The sequence below is a fragment of the Coregonus lavaretus genome, assembly GCF_964263955.1.
Source record: "Coregonus lavaretus genome assembly, chromosome: 8".
Classification (NCBI taxonomy): domain Eukaryota; kingdom Metazoa; phylum Chordata; class Actinopteri; order Salmoniformes; family Salmonidae; genus Coregonus; species Coregonus lavaretus.
Genome location: NC_139995.1, coordinates 46,979,062 through 47,000,305, shown reverse-complemented (window position 1 = coordinate 47,000,305; position 21,244 = coordinate 46,979,062). Strand labels below are relative to the sequence as shown.

The 21,244-nt window shown below is 39.8% G+C and overlaps 1 protein-coding gene across 1 annotated transcript; it reads left to right on the top strand.

The window, feature by feature from the left end:
- Positions 1-11,036: 11,036 nt before the first annotated feature.
- On the top strand, positions 11,037-12,416 carry LOC311133387 (D(1B) dopamine receptor-like; the record flags this gene model as incomplete). Its single annotated transcript, XM_084166889.1, has 1 exon — positions 11,037-12,416. One exon carries the CDS (start codon positions 11,037-11,039, stop codon positions 12,414-12,416), a length of 1,380 nt encoding a protein of 459 aa, XP_084023015.1.
- Positions 12,417-21,244: the final 8,828 nt, after the last annotated feature.

The window sequence follows — 21,244 nt, the reverse complement described above, 5'->3', positions numbered from 1 at the left end:
TTTTGGTTTCATCTGACCATATGACATTCTCCCAATCCTCTTCTGGATCATCCAAATGCACTCTAGCAAACTTCAGACGGGCCTGGACATGTACTGGCTTAAGCAGGGGGACACGTCTGGCACTGCAGGATTTAAGTCCCTAGCGGTGTAGTGTGTTACTGATGGTAGGCTTTGTTACTTTGGTCCCAGCTCTCTGCAGGTCATTCACTAGGTCCCCCCGTGTGGTTCTGGGATTTATGCTCACCGTTCTTGTGATCATTTTGACCCCACGGGGTGAGATCTTGCGTGGAGCCCCAGATCGAGGGAGATTATCAGTGGTCTTGTATGTCTTCCATTTCCTAATAATTGCTCCCACAGTTGATTTCTTCAAACCAAGCTGCTTACCTATTGCAGATTCAGTCTTCCCAGCCTGGTGCAGGTCTACAATTTTGTTTCTGGTCTTGGCCATAGTGGAGTTTGGAGTGTGACTGTTTGATGTTGTGGACAGGTGTCTTTTATACTGATAACAAGTTCAAACAGGTGCCATTAATACAGGTAACGAGTGGAGGACAGAGGAGCCTCTTAAACAAGAAGTTACAGGTCTGTGAGAGCCAGAAATCTTGCTTGTTTGTAGGTGACCAAATACTTATTTTCCACCATAATTTGCAAATAAATTCATTAAAAATCCTACAATGTGATTTTCTGGAGAAAAAAATTCTCAATTTGTCTGTCATAGTTGACGTGTACATATGATGAAAATTACAGGCCTCTCTCATCTTTTTAAGTGGGAGAACTTGCACAATTGGTGGCTGACTAAATACTTTTTTTCCCCACTGTATATATCAGAAATGTCCTTGAGTCAATAAGTATTCAACTCCTTTGTTATGGCAAGCCTAAATAAGTTCAGGAGTAAAGACGTGCTTAACAAGTCACATAACAAGTTGCATGGACTCTGTGTGCAATAATAGTGTTTAACATGATTTTTGAATGACTACCTCGTCTCTGTACCCCACACATACAATCATCTGTAAGGTCCCTCATTTGAGCAATGAATTTCAAACACAAGTTCAACCACAAAGACCATGGAGGGTTTTCTAATGCCTTGCGAAGAAGGACACCTATTGGTAGATGGGTAAAAATAAAAAAGCAGATATTGAATATCCGTTTGAGCATGGTGAAGTTATTAATTACACTTTGGATGGTGTATCAATACACCCAGTCACTACAAAGATGCAGGAGTCCTTCCTAACTCAGTTGCCGTAGAGGAAGGATTTCACCATGAGGCCAATGGTGACTTTAAAACAGTTACAGAGTTTAATGGCAGTGATAGAAGAAAACTGATGATAGATCAACAAAATTGTAGTTACTCCACAATACTAACCTGATTGATAGAGTGAAAAGAAGGAAACCTATACAGAGTAAAAATATTCCAAAACATGCATCCTGTTTGCAACAAGGCACTAAAGTAATGCTGGATTTTTTGGGGGGGCAAGTCAATTAACTTTTTGTCCTGAATGTTTGGGGCAAATCCAATACACCACATTACTGAGTACCTCTCTACCATACTTTCAAGCATAGTGGTGGCTGCGTCATGTTATGGGTATGCCTGTAATCGTTAAGGACTGGGGAGTTTTTCAGGATACATTCTGAAAAATCCTACAGGAAAACATGGTTCAGTCTGCTTTCCACCAGACACTGGGAGATAAATTCAGCAGGACAATAACCTAAAACACAAAGAGAAATACACTGAGGTTGCTTACCAAGATGACATTGAATGTTCCTGAGTGGCATAGTTACAGTTTTGACTTACACTACCAGAAAAAAATTGGGCACACCTACTCATTCAAGGATTTTCCTTTATTTTTACAATTTTTTACATTGTAGAATAATAGTGAAGACATCAAAACTAAATAACACATATGGAATCATGTAGTAACCAAAAAAGTGTTAAACAAATCAAAATATACTTTATATTTGAGATTCTTCAAATAGCCAACCTTTGCCTTAATCTTGGCGTTCTCTCAACCAGCTTCATGAGGTAGTCACCTGGAATGCATTTCAATTAACAGGTGTGCCTTCTTAAAACTTAATTTATGGAATTTCTTTCCTTAATGCTTTTCAGCAAATCAGTTGTGTTGTGACACAGTAGGGGGGTATACAGAAGATAGCCCTATTTGGTAAAAGACTAAGTCCATATTATGGCAAGAACGGCTCAAATAAGCAAAGAGAAACGACAGTCGATCATTGCTTTAAGACATGAAGGTCAGTCAGCCCGCGACGCAGTTAGCCATTGTGGCTGGGACCACAGATTGTCCTAGGTTTGTGGCTGTCTAGATCCCTGCTGTTTGTTGTTTTTAATCTTCCCTGTGACCTGCCCTGTCTGGAAATGCAAGGAGTAACAGCGTAACCAACTTTGTTAGCTACAATGACAAAGACAAAAGCCGACGGGAGTGCCGTTGTCGAGGACAGTGGTGTCTCTCTATCACACGTGAAGGATCTTTTAAAAAAAAAGTTCAACAAGCAGTTGTTACAACAACAAGAAATAGCTTCAAGTACTTTGTCCAAATACTGGTGGATTCGACTAATAAAATAATGGATGACCTGACCAGAGAGGTCCAGGACCTAAAGAAAAGTTTGCAGTTCTCCCAGGGTCAGCTCGATGAGTTGAAACAGGAGAATGGCAAGATTACAGTAATCTGTAAGTCATTGAGAGAGGACATAAGTTCTGTGTGTGAATCCATGATAACAATGACGGATAAATCCGACTATCTCGAGTGAAAATCAAGGCGTAACAACATGGTTGTGGAGGGAATTGCAGAATCTCCACGAGACCTGGGCGGTAAATGATCTCTGAGAAATTGAAGATGGACGACAGGAAGATTGAGGTGGAGTGCGCCCACAGGACTGGAAAACTCACCACCGGCCTAGGTGACAGGCCCAGGCCAATAGTGGTCATGTTCCTGAGGTTCAAGGACAAGGTAGCTGTTCTGGAAAGAGCCAAGAACTTGAGAGGAACGTATATCTTTCTCAACAAGGACTGTCCTGAAGCTGTGTGCCAGAAGAGGAAAGAATGTATCCCAGCCATGAACGCTGCCAAAGTGCGTGGGGACATTGCTTACATCAATTCAAATCAAATGGTATTTGTCACATTTATTTATTTATTTTTATTTTATTTTATTTTACCTTTATTTAACTAGGCAAGTCAGTTAAGAACAAATTCTTATTTACAATGACGGCCTACACCGGCCAAACCCGGACGACGCTGGGCCAATTGTGTGCCGCCCTATGGGACTCCCAATCACTGCCGGTTGTGATACAGCCTGGAATCGAACCAGGGGGTCTGTAGTGACGCCTCAAGCACTGAGATGCAGTGCCTTAGACCGCTGCGGTCTAAGGCACTGTTGCGCCTTACACAACAGGTGTAGACCTTACAGTGAAATGCTTACTTACAAGCCCTTAACCAAAAATGCAGTTTTAAGAAAGAATACCAAAAAAAATCACACAAAATGAAATATAAAATAATACGAAATAAAAGTAACAAATAATTGAAGAGCAGCAGTAAAAATAACAATAGCGAGGCTATATACAGGGGGTACCGGTATCAAGTCAATGTGCAGTGGCACCGGTTAGTCGAGGTAATATGTACAGGGGGGGGGGGGGGGGCAATGCAAATAGTCTGGGTAGCCATTTGATTAGATGTTCAGGAGTCTTATGGCTTAGGGGTAGAAGCTGTTTAGAAGCCTCTTGGACCTAAACTTGGCACTCCGGTACCGCTTGCCGTGCGGTAGCAGAGAGAACATTCTATGACTAGGGTGGCTGGAGTCTTTGACAATTTTCAGGGCCTTCACTACAGCCCCGTCGATGAGAATGGGGGCGTGCTCGGTCCTCTTCTTTTTCCTGTAGTCCACAATCATCTCCTTTGTCTTGATCATGTTGAGGGAGAGGTTGTTGTCCTGGCACCACACGGCCAGGTCTCTGACCTCCTCCCTATAGGTTGTCTCGTCGTTGTCGGTGATCAGGCCTACCACTGTTGTGTCATCGGCAAACTTAATGATGGTGTTGGAGTCATGCCTGGCCATGCAGTCATGAGTGAACAGGGAGTATAGGGAGGGGGGGGGGGGGGGCACGCACCCCTGAGAGGCCCCTGTGTTGAGGATCAACGTGGAGGATGTGTTGTTACCTACCCTTACCACCTGGGGGCGGCCGTCAGGAAGTCCAGGATCCAGTTGCAGAGGGAGGTGTTTAGTCCTAGGGTCCTTAGCTTAGTGCTTACATCCGCTATGACAGGCTCATTGTCCACCCTCCCTCCCAGAAGCCTGGAAGGGATGATAGAGCCTATGGGTTCGTAGCTTCAACCACGCAGCAAACACACACACACACACCAATTGATTATTGTACTGCTGAATGTACATTTTTTCTCTTGCTTTGTTTGCTCTTTTCAGTATTATGTCTATCTCTGATAAGCTACCCAGGAAAGGGCTGAAATTAGCCCATATTAATATATGTAGCCTTAGAAATAAGTTTAATGAAATCAATAACTTGCTAACATCAGATAACATTCATATATTAGCCATTTCTGAGACTCACTTAGATAATTCATTTGATGAAACAGCAATAGCAATACAAGAATATAACATCTATAGAAGAGACAGAAATGCTTATGGGGGAGGTGTATATATTCAGAGCCATATCCCTGTAATGCTTAGAGAAGATCTTATGTCAAGTGTTATTGAAGTGTTGTGGTTGCAGGTTCACTTGCCACATCTAAAGCCTTTGCTTTTGGGGTGTTGCTATAGGCCACCAAGAGCGAACATTCAGTATCTAAATAATATGTGTGAAATGCTTGATAGTGTATGTGATGTAAACAGAGAGGTCTACTTTCTTGGGTACCTGAATATTGACTGGTTTTCATCAAGCTGTCTGCTCAAGAGGAAGCTTCTTACTGTAACCAGTGCCTGTAAACTGGTTCAGGTTTTTAATCAACCTACCAGGGTGTTTACAAACACTACAGGAACAAGATCATCCACATGTATCGATCACATTTTTACTAATCCTGTAGAACTTTGCTCTAAAGCTGTATCCGTAATCCGAATGCAGTGATCACAATATAGTGGCTATATCCAGGAAAGCCAAAGTTCCAAAAGCTGAGCCTAAAATAATGTATAAGAGATCATACAAAAGATTTAGCTATGACTCATATATGGATGATGTAAAAAATATTTGTTGGTCTGATGTGATTAATAAGGAGCATCCAGACGCTGCACTTGATGAATTCATGAAATTGCTTCTTCCAATTATTGATAAACATGCACCTGTTAGGAAACTGACTGTTAGAACTGTTAAGGCTCCATGGGTTGATGAGGAATTTAAAAACCATATGGTTGAAAGAGATGGGGCAACAGGAGTGGCTAATAAGTCTGGCTGCACATCTGACTGGCTGACATACTGCAAATTGAGAAATTATATGACTAAACTCAACAAACAGAAGAAGAAACTGTATTTTGAAGCCAAGATCAATGATATAAAGAATGAAGGAAAAAAAACTTTGGAGTACTTTAAATGAAAGTATGGGCAGAAAGACAAATTCAACTCCATCTTTCATCGAATCAGATGGCTTATTTATCACAAAACCATTTGATGTTGCCAATTATTTTAATGATTACTTCATTGGCAAGGTGGGCAAACTTAGGCAGGAAATGCCAACAATGAACAGTGAGCTATCCTATTCATGCATAAAAAACAAATAATGAAAGAAAATCATTGCATGTTTGAATTTTTTTAAGTTAGTGTGGGAGAGGTGGAAAAAGTATTGTTATCGATCAATAATGACAAACCTCCTGGCATTGACAATTTAGATGGAAATCTACTGAGGATGGTAGGTGACTATAGCTGTCACGTTCGTTGAAGGACGGGTCAGACCAAGGCTCAGCGTGAAATGCATACATGTTTATTATAAGGATAAACACACGAACAAAAACAACATAACGTGAAGTCCTCAGGCTAAACACAATGCAAGCCTCTACATGGAACAAGATCCCACAACTAATGATTGCCAACAGGCTGCCTAAGTATGATCCCCAATCAGAGACAACGAGCGACAGCTGTCTCTGATTGGGAATCACACCCGGCCAAACATAGAAATACAACACCTAGAAAGTAAACATAGAAATAACAACATAGATCTCCACACCCTGACTCAACATACTAGAGTCCCATAAGTCAGGGCGTGACAATAGCCACTCCTATCTGTCATATTTTTAATCTGAGCCTAGAGGAAACTCTTTGTCCTCAGGCCTGAGGGAAGCCAAAGTAATTCCACTACCCAAGAATGGTAAAGTGGCCTTTACTTGTTCTAACAGCAGCCCTATAAGCTTGCTGCCAGCTCTTAGCAAACTGTTGGAAAAAAATGTGTTTGACCAAATACAATGCTATTTCTCTGTAAACAAATTAACAACAGACTTTCAGCATGCTTATAGGGAAGGGCACTCAACATGTACTGCACTGACACAATTGACTGATGATTGGTAGAAAGAAATTGATAATAAGAAGATTGTGGGAGCTATACTGTTAGATTTCAGTGCAGTCGTTTATATTTTTTACCATAACCTGTTGTTGAAAAAACTTGTGTTATGGCGTTTCAACCTCTGCCATATCGTGGATTCAGAGCTATCTATCTAATATAACTCAAAGGGTTTTCTTTAATGGAAGCTTCTCTAATGTCAAACATGTAATGTGTGGTGTACCACAGGGCAGCTCTCTAGGCCCTCTACTCTTTTCTATTTTTACCAATGACCTGCCACTGGCATTAAACAAAGCATGTGTGTCTATGTATGCTGATGATTCAACCATATATGCATCAGTAACCACAGCCAATGAAGGCACTGAAACCCTTAACAGAGGTGCAGTCTGTTTTGGAATGGGTGGCCACTAATAAACTGGTCCTGAACATCTCTAAAACTAAGAGCATTGTATTTGGTACAAATCATTCCCTAAGTTCTAGACCTCAGCTGAATCTGGCAATGAATGGTGTGGCTGTTGAACAAGTTGAGGAGACTAAATTACTTGGCTTTACCTTAGATTGTAAACTATCATGGTCAAAACATATACATTCAATGGTTGTAAAGATGGGGAGAGGTCTGTCCGTAATAAAGAGATGCTCTGATTTTTTGACACTACACTCCAAAAAGCAAGTTCTGCAGGCTCTAGTTTTGTCTAATCTTGATTAATGTCCAGTCGTGTGGTCCAGTGCTGCAAGGAAAGACCTAGTTAAGCTGCAGCTGGCTCAAAAACAGAGTGGCACGTCTTGCTCTTCATTGTAATCAGAGGGCTGATATAAATACTATGCATGCCAGTCTCTCTTGGCTAAGAGTTGAGGAGAGACTGACTGCATCACTTCTACTTTTTATTAGAAACATTAATGTGATGAAAATCCCAAATTGTTTGCATAGTCAACTTACACACAGCTCTGACACACACACTTACCCCACCAAACATGCCACCAGGGGTCTTTTCACAGTCCCCAAATCCAGAACAAATTCAAGAAAGTGTACAGTATTATATTGAGCCATTATTGCATGGAACTCCGTTCCATCTCATATTGCTCAAATAAACAGCAAACCTGGTTTCAAAAAACAGATAAAGCAACACCTCACGGCACAACACCTCTCCCTTATTTGACCTAGATAGTTTGTGTGTATGTATTGATATGTAGGCTACGTGTGCCTTTAAAAATGTTTTATGTAGTTCTGTCCTTGAGCTGTTCTTGTCTATTAATGTTCTGTATTATGTCATGTTTCATGTTTTGTGTGGACCCCAGGAAGAGTAGCTGCTGCTTTTGCAACAGCTAATGGTTATCCTAATAAAATACCAAATACCAACATTTCAAGAACTTTGAAAGATTCTTCAAATGCAGTCGCAAAAGCCATCAAGCGCTATGATGAAACTGGATCTCATGAGCACCACCACAGGAATGGAAGACCCAGAATGATCTCTGCTACAGAGGATAAGTTCAAAACCCAAAACACACCTCCAGGCTGTGTAAGGGCTATTTGACCAAGAAGGAGAGTGATGGAGTGCTGCATCAGATGACCTGGCCTCCACAATCACCCGACCTCAACCCAATTGAGATGGTTTGGGATGAGTTGGACTGCAGAGTGAAGGAAAAGCAGCCAACAAGTGCTCAGCATATGTGGGAACTCCTTCTAGACTGTTGGAAAAGCATTCCAGGTGAAGCTGGTTGAGAGAATGCCAAGAGTGTGCAAAGCTGTCATCAAGACAAAGGGTGGCTATTTGAAGAATCTCAAATATAAAATATATTTTGATTTGTTTAACACTTTTTTGGTTACTACATGATTCCATGTGTGTTATTTCATATTTTGATGTCTTCACTATTATTCTACAATGTAGAAAATAGTAAAAATAAAGAAAAACCCTTGAATGAGTAGGTGTGTCCAAACTGTTGCGCAAAGCTCTTAGAGTCTTACCCAGAAAGACTCAGAGCTGTAAATGCTGCCAAAGGTGATTCTAACATGTATTGACTCAGAGGTGTGAATACTTATGTAAATGAGATATTACTGTATTTAATTATCAAGGGCTATTTGGGCCATTATCTTCAGTTTAGTTGAAGACATGACTCACAATACATTTACATTTTAGTCATTTAGCAGATGCTCTTATCCAGAGCGACTTACAGTTAGTGAGTGCATAAATTTTTCATACTGGCCCCCCGTGGGAACCGAATCCACAAACAGTGAAGACATTGCTCACATAAAAAAACGTTATAGATGTAGGCCCTAAATGCATGGGTCCTATATCCCTCCACTGTTTGTAGGAGCCCCTGGTCTCTCTCGTTCGATAGCGGAAAGTTCATAACTACACTGTGGACCTTCATCGGAGCATAGGCCTATATCATAACTCAATGCTCAAATAGCAGAAATCATCTTCTTTCACCACAAGTGCCTAGAGTTGAAACCATATTTTTGGCAACAAGATGAATCAAATTTATCCAGAAGTCAGCTCTCACCCCCAGTCTCAGCCTTGATGCAATAACTCGCCACAATGGCCACGTGGTGGCGACAAATGTTACCGTTCTTGCAGACTATGCGTTAGTGCATAAAACCCCTATCAGAATGAGATACGTTGCAAAGGTTGATGCCTAATTCAGTTTGCTACATTATCTTTGTATTCAACTCTTCAATAAAGGTCTGCCAATGTAAATTTTACGCATTTTTGTCATTTAGCCTAGTCCCATCGTTTGTTGGAATGGAATTCCCAAATTATTCCAAACCGTTTGTGACTATATTCCCTAAGTATTTGACAAACTATACACCTATTAATTATCGGAATTATAACGTCAATCAATTAAAAATGCAGGGTATTATCTGAATGTATTTCATGCTTTATATTAGCCTATTTGCATATGCTAGTCTATTATAAATAGTATACATTTTAATTTACAATTTGTATAAATCTTTGTCACTGATGACATTGTATGCCTAACAAATTCATTATATATATATATATATATATATATATATATATATATATATATATATATATATAAACGCTCACTCACTATTCAGGGCAGGTGAAAGTCAGTCAAAAAGAAAGATGACCATAGACACGATGTTTCATGAATAAAATAAGTAAATAATGTCAGAATTTAACATAACATAGCCTAGATTGTACTCGAGAGAATTTGACAGGACACAGAGATTATTTTGATGGGGTGTCAAAATGATTTGACAGGCATGTTGTCGACGCATCTAAAAATAAAAATGACGTTTAAATACCGGAAACTGCCAAGAGGAAACACTGCACATGCAGATGTTAAAGCGCATTTAGTTATTGTGTCTCTACTTGCACGTAAAGATTGCGAGAGTGACTCACCTAGGATGTTAGTCTAGCCTACCTGCTGCAGTCTGCAGAAGCCTGAAATTGAAATTAAACTGAAAACATCTCGCTCATTCCAAACGCGTGCATAATTTGAGAGCTGTCCATCAATTGCTCACAACGTAGGCTAGTGATGACCTTTATAAATGCAGAACTTCCTCACATGCAGTGTTTATTTTCACACAGAAAACGTCTATTAACAATATAATTTCAGCCACAAAAGAAGGCTTAATTCTCAAACATAGTGTCGTGTGTAAAATTCGCATTCCTGAGGGAGAGTTGTTCCGAGCGCAATTTCAGCACCACGGACAACACCACAGGATATACAGTAGTGAATCATTATCCCCACAGCAATGAAATGCTCCATCATTTGTTCACTGTTTATAGAAAAGTGTAGATTATATAAAACATTAAGTAAAAAATGGCTTAATGTTTGCTAATTAAATTGTTGCTTTTGAAAGGCCTGTCATAGTTTATGTATATATATATATATATATATATATATATATATATATATATATATATATATATATATATATATATATATATATATAGAATAGAAGCCCACAACTGGAGTAGGCTATGAGTGTGCAACCTATAAATCAAATAGAATGCTCATTGTTAGCTTTCTACCAAGACAAGTAGAACCTCCATCCTTGAATGAGGTTATAGTTTGTAATTTAGGCTACGCGTCGTGGGTAGCCTAACTCATTCTGATTTTCACACAACTGTGATGCAGTGCAAGTGCGTGTTTCCACACCCGATGTATGTGTGTGTGTACACGTGCATGTGTGCGCGTTGGCTCAGGGGACTCCCTCCCTTCTCAAAACACTCACGAACTGAAAATATCTCCGACCAACAGTTTCAGTGCGGCTGCCTTACTTCGGCTAGGGATGTCAGACGACACTCTAGGTAATAACATCCGGTCGCCAATGAGCGACGCGCTTCAATCTTTTGGATTTCGCGAACCGAACGCCCAGTTCGGCTCAACGTGGATGCAACACATTTGTTGCAAATTCACTAAGCAATCTCAAATCTTTCGTTTGTATATTTATTTCAAATAGAATGGCAGTTGAGGAGACGACAGAGCCCCGTGAGTTGGTTACTACTGCGTCCCCAGACGCGCATGGAGCTATGGACTGGCTTTCCACTTGAGAGGAGGACACATGGAGAACCCCGCGAAATACCTCTCAGTGCACGACAGCCACTCCGTCCCGTTACCTCTTGGGGAGATTATGTGGAACTCGACCGAATCGGAGGCAACATGCAACGGTGGAAAGGAATTGGTCATCCGGACAGTGACGGGCTGCTTGCTCTCCCTACTCATCCTGTGGACACTACTGGGAAACATTATGGTGTGCTCCGCCGTGCTCCGAGTTCGGCACTTGCGAAGTAAAGTGACCAACATTTTCATCGTTTCTTTGGCTGTGTCGGATTTATTCGTTGCAATTCTGGTGATGCCATGGAAAGCTGTGGCCGAGGTGGCGGGGTATTGGCCGTTTGGTACTTTTTGTAATTACTGGGTGGCTTTTGACATCATGTGCTCAACTGCGTCCATCCTCAACCTCTGCATTATCAGCGTGGATAGATATTGGGCCATATCAAGTCCGTTCCGGTACGAGAGAAAAATGACCCAACGAGTTGCCTTTGTTATGATAAGCGTCACGTGGACGTTGTCTGTACTCATTTCATTCATACCAGTCCAACTGAACTGGCACAAAGCCAGCGAAGACGAAACAGTTGGAGTGCATAACGCCTCCTTCCGTGATGTAGAGGAAAACTGTGACTCTAGCCTCAACAGAGAATACGCCATATCTTCATCTTTAATAAGTTTCTACATACCCGTAGCAATTATGATTGTGACATACACGAGAATCTATCGGATTGCTCAGATCCAAATCAGGAGGATAGCTTCCCTAGAGCGCGCCGCTGAGCACGCGACAAGTTGCAGGACCAACAACAGACTCGAGTGCCAACACCACAATACCTTGAAAACTTCTATTAAAAGGGAAACCAAAGTTTTAAAAACGTTATCGATCATTATGGGCGTATTTGTGTGTTGTTGGTTACCGTTCTTTATTTTGAACTGCATAGTTCCATTCTGTGATAAACCACCGACTGACAAAGACGCAGGTCTCCCGTGCGTCAGCGAGACAACTTTTGACGTCTTTGTTTGGTTCGGCTGGACTAATTCATCCATGAATCCTATTATTTACGCTTTTAACGCAGAGTTCAGAAAAGCATTTGCCAGTCTGCTGGGTTGTCGTAATTTCTGCTCCAGAACACCAGTTGAAACTGTGAACATTAGCAACGAGCTGGTCTCTTACAACCAGGACACCCTTGTCCACAAAGAAATCGTGAATGCCTACGTCAATATGATCCCCAACGTAGTGGAATGCATTGAGCACGAGGACATATTTGACAGGATATCACAGTTATCGCACAACAATGAAAATGCCACCGACTCTGTTTGTGACTTGGAAGACTGTGAGGCAGATATTAGCCTCGACAGGATGACACCATTCACCCCCAATGGTTTACATTGAATACACTTGTATCATCTCGTGCGTAAAAGAATGTGTTGCTTAAATCAGATATTTGAGATGTGGTGTTGTTGTCCCATGCTGAAAAGTGACGTAAATTGGTGTCTTATTACATAAGAAAAGTCTATGTGTATTAATTTGTTCTAAGGTTATGGCTTCTAAGTTTGATGTATTCGGAGCAGCAGGTGTATTGCAACCATTTGCTCTTATTGACACAGTGGACTCTATTTGGAAAAGGAGGAAAGCCTTACAAGGGTATTGTAACCACGCACGTTCATCACATGCAGTTGTTTAAAACGCCTTATTTATTCTGGGTAAGAGTGCAATATAGTTTTGAAACAAGGGGAATGTTACATGATTGGAATATGTTTAATTTAAATGATGCCAAAATATTTAAAATGCTGAATCATTCTCTCTCTCTCTCTCTCTCTCTCTCTCTCTCTCTCTCTCTCTCTCTCTCTCTGTGTGTGTGTCTCTGTCTCTCTCTCTCTCTCTCTCTCTCTCTCTCTCTGTCTCTCTCTCTCTCTCTCTCTCTCTCCCTGCTCTCTACACGTACACAGACGTAACTGCATAGCACATTTGCGCACGCACACATCAGACAAATCTTTCTCAATCGAATTATGCACATACAGCAGGCTTACTTGACTTTACCCATAATAAATCCACACCGATTCAAATCTAATTAGGAACTGTTGGAAACCTTAATTTGAATGATTATGGTGAACACCTGCTATGTACGATAAGCTTAATTATTACTTGCAGATGTTCTATTCTTTGTGTAATATTCTACCTCTCTATTTGGTGAGAAAAATGGCCAAGATGCACAAATCCAACCGTTCACCATGCTCCAAAGTACGGCATCCATATTAGGAAGTCCACCAGACAACATCCAGAAAGCTAATTGGCTTTATGCATCTCCCTTGTAGCCAGTTAATGATACACTTTTAAGATCACATATGTCAACAAATGAATCAACAATTGAGATGATGTGCAATGAGGTAATACGAATCTTGGTGTGAAACTCCACAGTGGGACCATGGTCAGCTGGATGTAGCCTACATTTCACCTCAGCTAATGTCCAGCTTTTGATAATGTTCAAATGATATTTGAATGTATACTGTCATTCTAACAGTGAAGTGTGTAACCATTTTGTAATAAAATGCTATTTAGCAGAGATTTCAATTTATTCTAGTGGTCACTGTTCTTGTAGAATGAAAATTGACAAATATACAGTGTCCATATTAGGAAAGCCACGTAGTCACAAGAAGTTAGTCAAGGAACTTCTTCCTGTTTTAGTCCCTTGCGGGAAAACAATGCTGTACTTGATATTTGCAATCTCTAATTTCATACATTCTTAGTTAATAAGGAGAATACCATGAAATAATTACATATGATACTGCTAATAGGCCTACACACTTGTAGATGGCTATTTATCTTAAGTTAAGTGCTTAAGCGCTTAAATGCTCTTTTGGTATTTAGGAATAAAGAAAGTTGCACCTTTATGTTGTTCAAGGTCTCCACTCAGAGTTGGACATGCCACCATCACAGGCCAACCAACCATTCATGTCTTAACTGTCAGAAGTACATTTCCAATCGAAAAAAGACACACTTTGCTCAGACAAAATCACCCAGAGGGAAATCTTCCAGACTTTGGTCTCAGCTTGCATCTGTGTAGAGTTTTTTGAGTCCTCGGTTGTCCCTTTTTCCTTCCTATAAAACAGAGTTTATTTATACTGTTAATTGTCCTAATTTTGTCTCTGAGGAAAAGACTCAAACGTAGGGAGATGGCTGCGCGTCATACTCTCACCTCGATGAAACCATATGGGCTTAGCAATGTGCTGGCACTCGTCCTCCCCTCCCCGTGCTGAGGAGATGTGAAAGGTAGTTGGTCTTGATGTTCTGCAATGACAGGTTTGGAAAAGAAGCGGAGGCAGGCTCAAGGGGGTTTCTCTATCCATCACTACACATCCGTCAAAACCATCTCTCAATTCCCACAGAGATGCATCTCTCTCTCTCTCTCTCTCTCTCTCTCTCTCTCTCTCTCTCTCTCTCTCTCTCTCTCTCTCTCTCTCTCTCTCTCTCTCTCTCTCTCTCTCGCTCTCTCAGATCCGGGATAACTATGCTTTGTGGAAATTAATAATTTTCCCGGGGGAATATTTTTTTTTGGAATACAGATCCCCAAAAATGAATACTTTTCAAAACTATTTGAATACAGATCACAGAAAGTGACTACTTTTCAAAACTATTTGAAAACAGATCTCAGAAAGTGACTACTTTTTCGTTCCTATTTTAAAACAGATCTTTGTATTATTGGAAACTATTGGATTGGCTGCCTTCAACTAATGGCAGGGTTGTCTATGTAACTGCATGTTCAAGATAGAAATACAATTAATAGATCACACACAATTTCCTATACTATTCCAATCTATCTGACATTCATATTTGATCTACGCAATACGTTTCTATCTGAACATTTAGTAAATGTCCATTCTCCTGAATGTCCATTGCCCCAGATGTACATAATCAAGTCAAACCATTTAACCAATGATGTTTTGCACAGATACGTATAAATAAGTTGTGATGCTCAACTACTGTATAGCTCTTTCAACATGCCACTGAAAAGGTTGAAAGCTGCAATAAATTTGATGATACCTGAACATACTGCAGAGTAATTCAAAGCCATTTGCAAACATTGCAAACAGAAAGTTGGATGCAAAAACAACTTCAAACCTCTCTGTCCATCTGAGGGTTAGGGCTCTATTCAATCCACATCTCGGAAGTTCAGCTTTACAGCATGATTGAAATTTAAAGGCAACGTTCCCTCTTTAGCGGAGACTGCGTTCACAGTAAATATGTTGTCTCAATCGGAAATTACCTTTACATTTCTATCATGGAATCTGTAACGGTTCAGCTTTACGAATTGAATACAGCCCTATGTTTTCTTGTTTCAAACACACACTATACCATCTGTAAAGGGATAGTTTACTCAGAATGCAAACCAACATTATTTTTTTTACCTAGCTTGGCTGTAGATGATTCAAGAAAGCAGTTTTGTGATATTTCGTTTCCTTTCAACACTTAATAGCCATATTTTGTTACTGATAGCATTCTCAGGAACACTTAACATTAACTGTTCTTGTGCCTGTATAATAAAACTGTAATTACTTTTGGAGCAACATTTTATTAGCATGTTACATAATACTTTGGTAATTGCATTTTAATTGCGTAGCAATGAGCTGAGAGTTTTTGTAACAAGATAAATAGTGACTATTCCTTATTCCACTTATGTTATAACTCCATTATTATGCAATTATGAAGCAATTTCCAAAGTACTATGTAACAACAATGTTGCTATTGTAATAATCACAAAGTTACTACACATGTATAAGAACTTGTTGTCAAGTGTTACTGTATTACTTTGTCTCACTCATTATAAAACTGTTTTTGTTAGTCATTCTGAAGCTGCGAAAGTGGTCTACTCTAACGTTGAGGTGATTCCATGTCCCTCATGTTTAATTCTAGTCTATAGGATGTATTAAGATTCATATCTAACAGCCCTCCAAACCATGTGCTTATCATCATATATTTAGACTAATTCATCAAATATTTGTCAGCCATCCCAAAAATATTGTTTTTGTTTTCAAATAACTTGCATATATTCAAATACCTTCAAATATTATTTGGTTTCCTGAGACCTGTATTTGAATATCAAAGAAAATAGTTGCATTTTAGTTGAAACTTTATAAACTATATTCAACTACCATCACAATGCGCAATGCCAAGGGTCGGCTGGAGTGGTGTATAGCTCGCTGCCTTTGGACTCTGGAGCAGTGGAAACGCGTTCTCTGGAGTGATGAATCACGCTTCACCATCTGGCAGTCCAACAGACGAATCTGGGTTTGGCGCGTGCCAGGAGAACGCTACCTGCCTGAATGCATAGTGCCAACTGTAAAGAGGAGGAATAATGGTCTGGGGCTGTTTTTCATGGTTCGGGCTAGGCCCCTTAGTTCCAGTGAAGGGAAATCTTAACGCTACAGCATGCAATGACATGCTAGACAATTCTGTGCTTCCAAATTTGTGGCAACAGTTTGGGGAAGGCCCTTTCCTGTTTCAGCATGACAATGCCCCCGTGCACAAAGCGAGGTCCATACAGAAATGGTTTGTCGAGATCGGTGTGGAAGAACTTGATTGGCCTGCACAGAACCCTAACCTCAACCTCATAGAACACCTTTGGGATGAATTGTAACGCTGACTGTGAGCCAGGCCTAATCGCCCAACATCAGTGCCCGACCGCACTAATGCTCTTGTGGCTGAATGGAAGCAAGTCCCCGCAGCAATGTTCCAACATCTAGTGGAAAGTCTTCCCAGACGACGAGCAGGTGACCACATACTTTTGGTCACATAGTGTGTGTATATATATATACAAACATGTATGTAGTCACTGTATTGGCTTATTATTTGGATAACATTGCTAATTATTTGGATAAAAGGGTTATTATATATTTTTTAGTTATTCATTGTAAGTATTTACCTGCTGAAACTCAAAGGTGCTGGATTGAACATGACAGTTAAAAGTTAGACCTGCAGTACAACGAATGACCGCTGTAGTCAGTTTCCTCACTTACTTATTCCTTCATCTTCTTTCTCTCTCATTTAGCTTTTCCTCTCACCTGCACCGTGATTCATTCTAGTGTTTATGCCTCTCCGTGTGTCTCTCCTCTCCGTCTCTACCAGCCGTGTGATACACTCAAGCATTCCCGGTGGCCATGTAGGGAATGAAATTGTCGTCCACTTTCCCAGAGGCAGTTGGACTACTCCATTACATCTCTTCTAGCTCTAGGCTTAGTCTTGGGTGGGAACTGGGAAGCCCAGGAAAATAATAATAATAATAATTGAAAGTCTCACACAGTGAATTTGTAATAGTTTCCTTCGCCAAGGTTTTGGCTCAGAAACCTTCATGAGGGTTTGGAGGCCATTGTCACAACCCTGATACATGCTGTGGGTAAGTTCCACTACGATAAATCCATTAGTGGCCAATGACAGAATTCAATGCAAAGTTGACTCGTAGGCCAAGCATACACATTACCACCTTCAAAGACACTGAAATTACATAAAAAAAATAAAAATAAACATCTGAACGTACTGCTAAGGAATATTATATTGTTGTGGGTCGTGCATACTAACCATCCTGTATACTTCGAAATTCAAAACATTTGCAAATCGATGTACATCCCATGGTCCACATAACGGTTTTGGACAGAGTGAACATATCGTCAATGAGTTGTCATATCCTCAACATATCTGATTGCTTACATTTTGAACCTCAACCCAGTAACATGGCTAAATAAATGGTCTGGCCTTTCGCGTTTCCAACAAGACCGTCATTCAACTAGCATGTTCTTAAATGCTGAATGGAATGAGCAATGCCTATTCAACTATGAAAACATTTGCGACCATACACATTCACAACCGTTGTACACTACCTCTTGGATGAGGTGTCACCACACAAACAGCATGTTGCTCCCTCAAAATGTCAAAGGTCAGCGACCACCTTTAAGGAAGAAATGAAGGATGACCCTTATTTCTTGTAGTTGTAATGGAAGGTCCTTGTTTTACATTGATCCTGAGTTGGCCTCTTGTTTTCTCTGATGTCACAGGCCTATATTCTATGTTTGGTTTCATAGTTGCAAGCATGCCATGTCATTTCCTCCTGCAAGGTGCTCACTGATCTTTAACCTTTTAGGGGATCATCGTGCTTCTGGGGTATGCTGACCATTAACCATGATACACTCCATTCACAACAGTCGTATTAATTAGACACCAACTGGAAGGAAATGGCCGGAAACTGGGAGGGAGTTATATATTTAGCATTCCATTTTCAGAAATATTTGTAAATTAGCTTTTATTGTTTAAAGGAATTATAAAATATATATATATTTTTCTTCTTCTTCTAATCATGGCATGGGGTTGTTCAATGACAGACATGTATTTGTTTAAAATCTATCATTGATGGTTTAATTTCAGAGAGACAAATAATCATGTATTTTTTTCACCTCACTCTCAGATAGATAAGTAGTACTGCTAGGTTTTACACAGTCACATGTAACAAATAACTACACTGTACAAATGCTTTGTGACATCAGTATAACAAATACATTTACACTTGACGTGTCATTTAGCAGATGCTCTTATCCAGAGCGACTTACAGTAAGTGCATTAAACTTGGGGCGGCAGGTAGCTTAGTGGTTAAGAGCATTGTGCCAGTAACCGAAAGGTCGCTGGTTCTAATCCCCAAGCCGACTAGGTGAAAAATCTGCCGATGTGCCCTTGAGCAAGGCACTTAACCCTAATTGCTCCTGTAAGTCGCTCTGGATAAGAGCGTCTGCTAAATGTCAAATGTAAATGTAAATGTTAAGATCGCTAGAGGAGACAACCACATATCATAATCAAATGTACAGGATATGAACATTCCATTCCAGCTAAACAATGGATATATAACGCAAAAAAAACAAAACATTTTCAGACACATCTAAAATCTATTAATAAAAAATCTGAGAACAGTAATATTTTACACACATGACAGTACTCATAACTGATCATTTCTGATGAAAAAAAAAACATGTGAAAAATTGATAGATATAGCATTTTGGAAATAAACTCTTCAAACGCTCGTTTTTGTTTTTCATTGCAAAACCTTTTGCTATGTTATGCCCTAATGAATACAACCCAAGTAAAGTTAAAATAGTATGTCCAACATGAATATGATCAATTCAGTTGCTTATACAGTAAGATGGCTCAGAGATATGGAATTAATTAAGCAGAAAAGTCAGAACATCGCTGGCAGTTATTTGATGTTGTTTTACGTCATACAATTGAAAATAAAATATTCTCATGTCACTGTCACATTGACATAAACGTGGTGATTGGTATATTTTCGGCCTTGTACGTCACACTACTCAACAATATATGTCCATCCATTTAAGGTCATATTCAAATGTCACTCTTATTGACATTCATCTCTAATTGATGCATATGAACTGAAGGCCACTGCTAAATGTCATTCTTATTCAGCGAGAGTGAATTTAAAGTGGAATTATTATGCGTGGGTTCGGGACGCCATCAGGATGCATAATGCATTTGTTGCTGGCACTGTTTCAGTTCCCTTTGATTCCATTTGAACCCCTGACTCAGGCTATGATCAATACATAATTATCCAACTCAGCTGTCAAGAATAGAGAACACATACACAATATATAAAAAAGTATGTGGACACCCCTTCAAATTAGTGGATTTGGCTATTTCAGCTGCACCCGTTGCTGACAGGTGCATAAAATCGAGCACACAGCCCTGCAATCTCCATAGACAAACATTATAATAGAATGGCCTTACTGAAGAGCTCAGTGACATTCAATGTGGCACTGTCATAGGATGCCACCTTTCCAACAAGTCAGTTCGTCAAATTTCTGCCCTGCTAGAGCTGCCCCGGTCAACTGTAAGTGCTGTTATTGTGAAGTGGAAACATCTAGGAGCAACAACGGCTCAGCCGCGAAGCGGTAGGCCACACAAGCTCACAGAACGGGACCGCTGAGTGCTGAAGTGTAGTGTAGCAGATAGTCCTGACACACATTCCCTCAAATAATAGTGCAGAACTGATTATGGTCCATACAATTTTACATGCATGCGTCTATACAATTTTACATGCATGCGTCTAGGGTTGCAAAACTTTCGTAAATTCACAGAAGTTACTGTAATTGTCTGTAATTTTGATAAATAACAGGTAATCAATGCCAATCTATGGTAATTTTGGTAATTTATACTTGAATATCATCAATAAATATATTGATACAAATATTCATTTTTTTATATCTGTGTCCATATTTTCCATGAGTTTTTAGTGGATAGACCATATGGTTCAAGAGTAAATAGCCTAATTAATGTAAAATCCAATCAACAATGCCATTATTTTCTATGAACTGTGCAACTCTTTCAACTATTGTCTTTTTTCTTAACTGCCGTCAGTTTGGTGCAGAAACATTTACAACAAAGACATACTGACATAGTAAAATAAGTAAAAGTGTGTAAAAAATATCAAGGATATTTCATGCTGAAACCGTCATATTATATACCAATGGTATTCACTAAGTTGATGGGTTATATTATAATTTACATGTGACAAAAATTCCATGTAGATATTAGGCAGAATGTACCGCACACCCAAAACCGATTAGTGAAGGTGCTGGAGGCTAAATGCAAAACTGGAGAAACAGGAAAAAGTCTCTGCACACTTCCAGTCAGATGCAAAGTTATTTTAATAGAGACTAAGCTTTTGGTCATTCGACCTTCATCAGAGTATATCTCCACAAAAAATAATGGGACAGGTAAGGCCACACAGAAGGCCAGAGATAATTACAGACACCTGTGATAATCTGAAGTACCCCAAAATGCCACTAGATGTCATGTGATAAATTCCATAAAATCCTAGAAATGTAAAAAAATATATGGTAGTTTTATCCTCCCTTTGCTACCCTATATGCATAAAAAAAACCTGTTCAATTACGGAGCACACTTTAATGAATAGCCTGTCAAACTTTAATTGACGCCACTTGGCAACTGGCATTGATGGCAAAGAAAAGTGTCCACTCTCGTTTCAACGAGGACACAATTGAAGTCTAGGGAGCCGAGAGATGTTTAGAAGAAGACAAGTATTGGTGTTGATTGTGCCTTTATTGCCTATGGCCTAGGTAACTTCTCAAGCTCATAAGTAGTTTAAGCCTTGGTTATTAGGATGGGTTCTAAACTATTAATACCTCAAGGGTAAAACAAAACGTAGT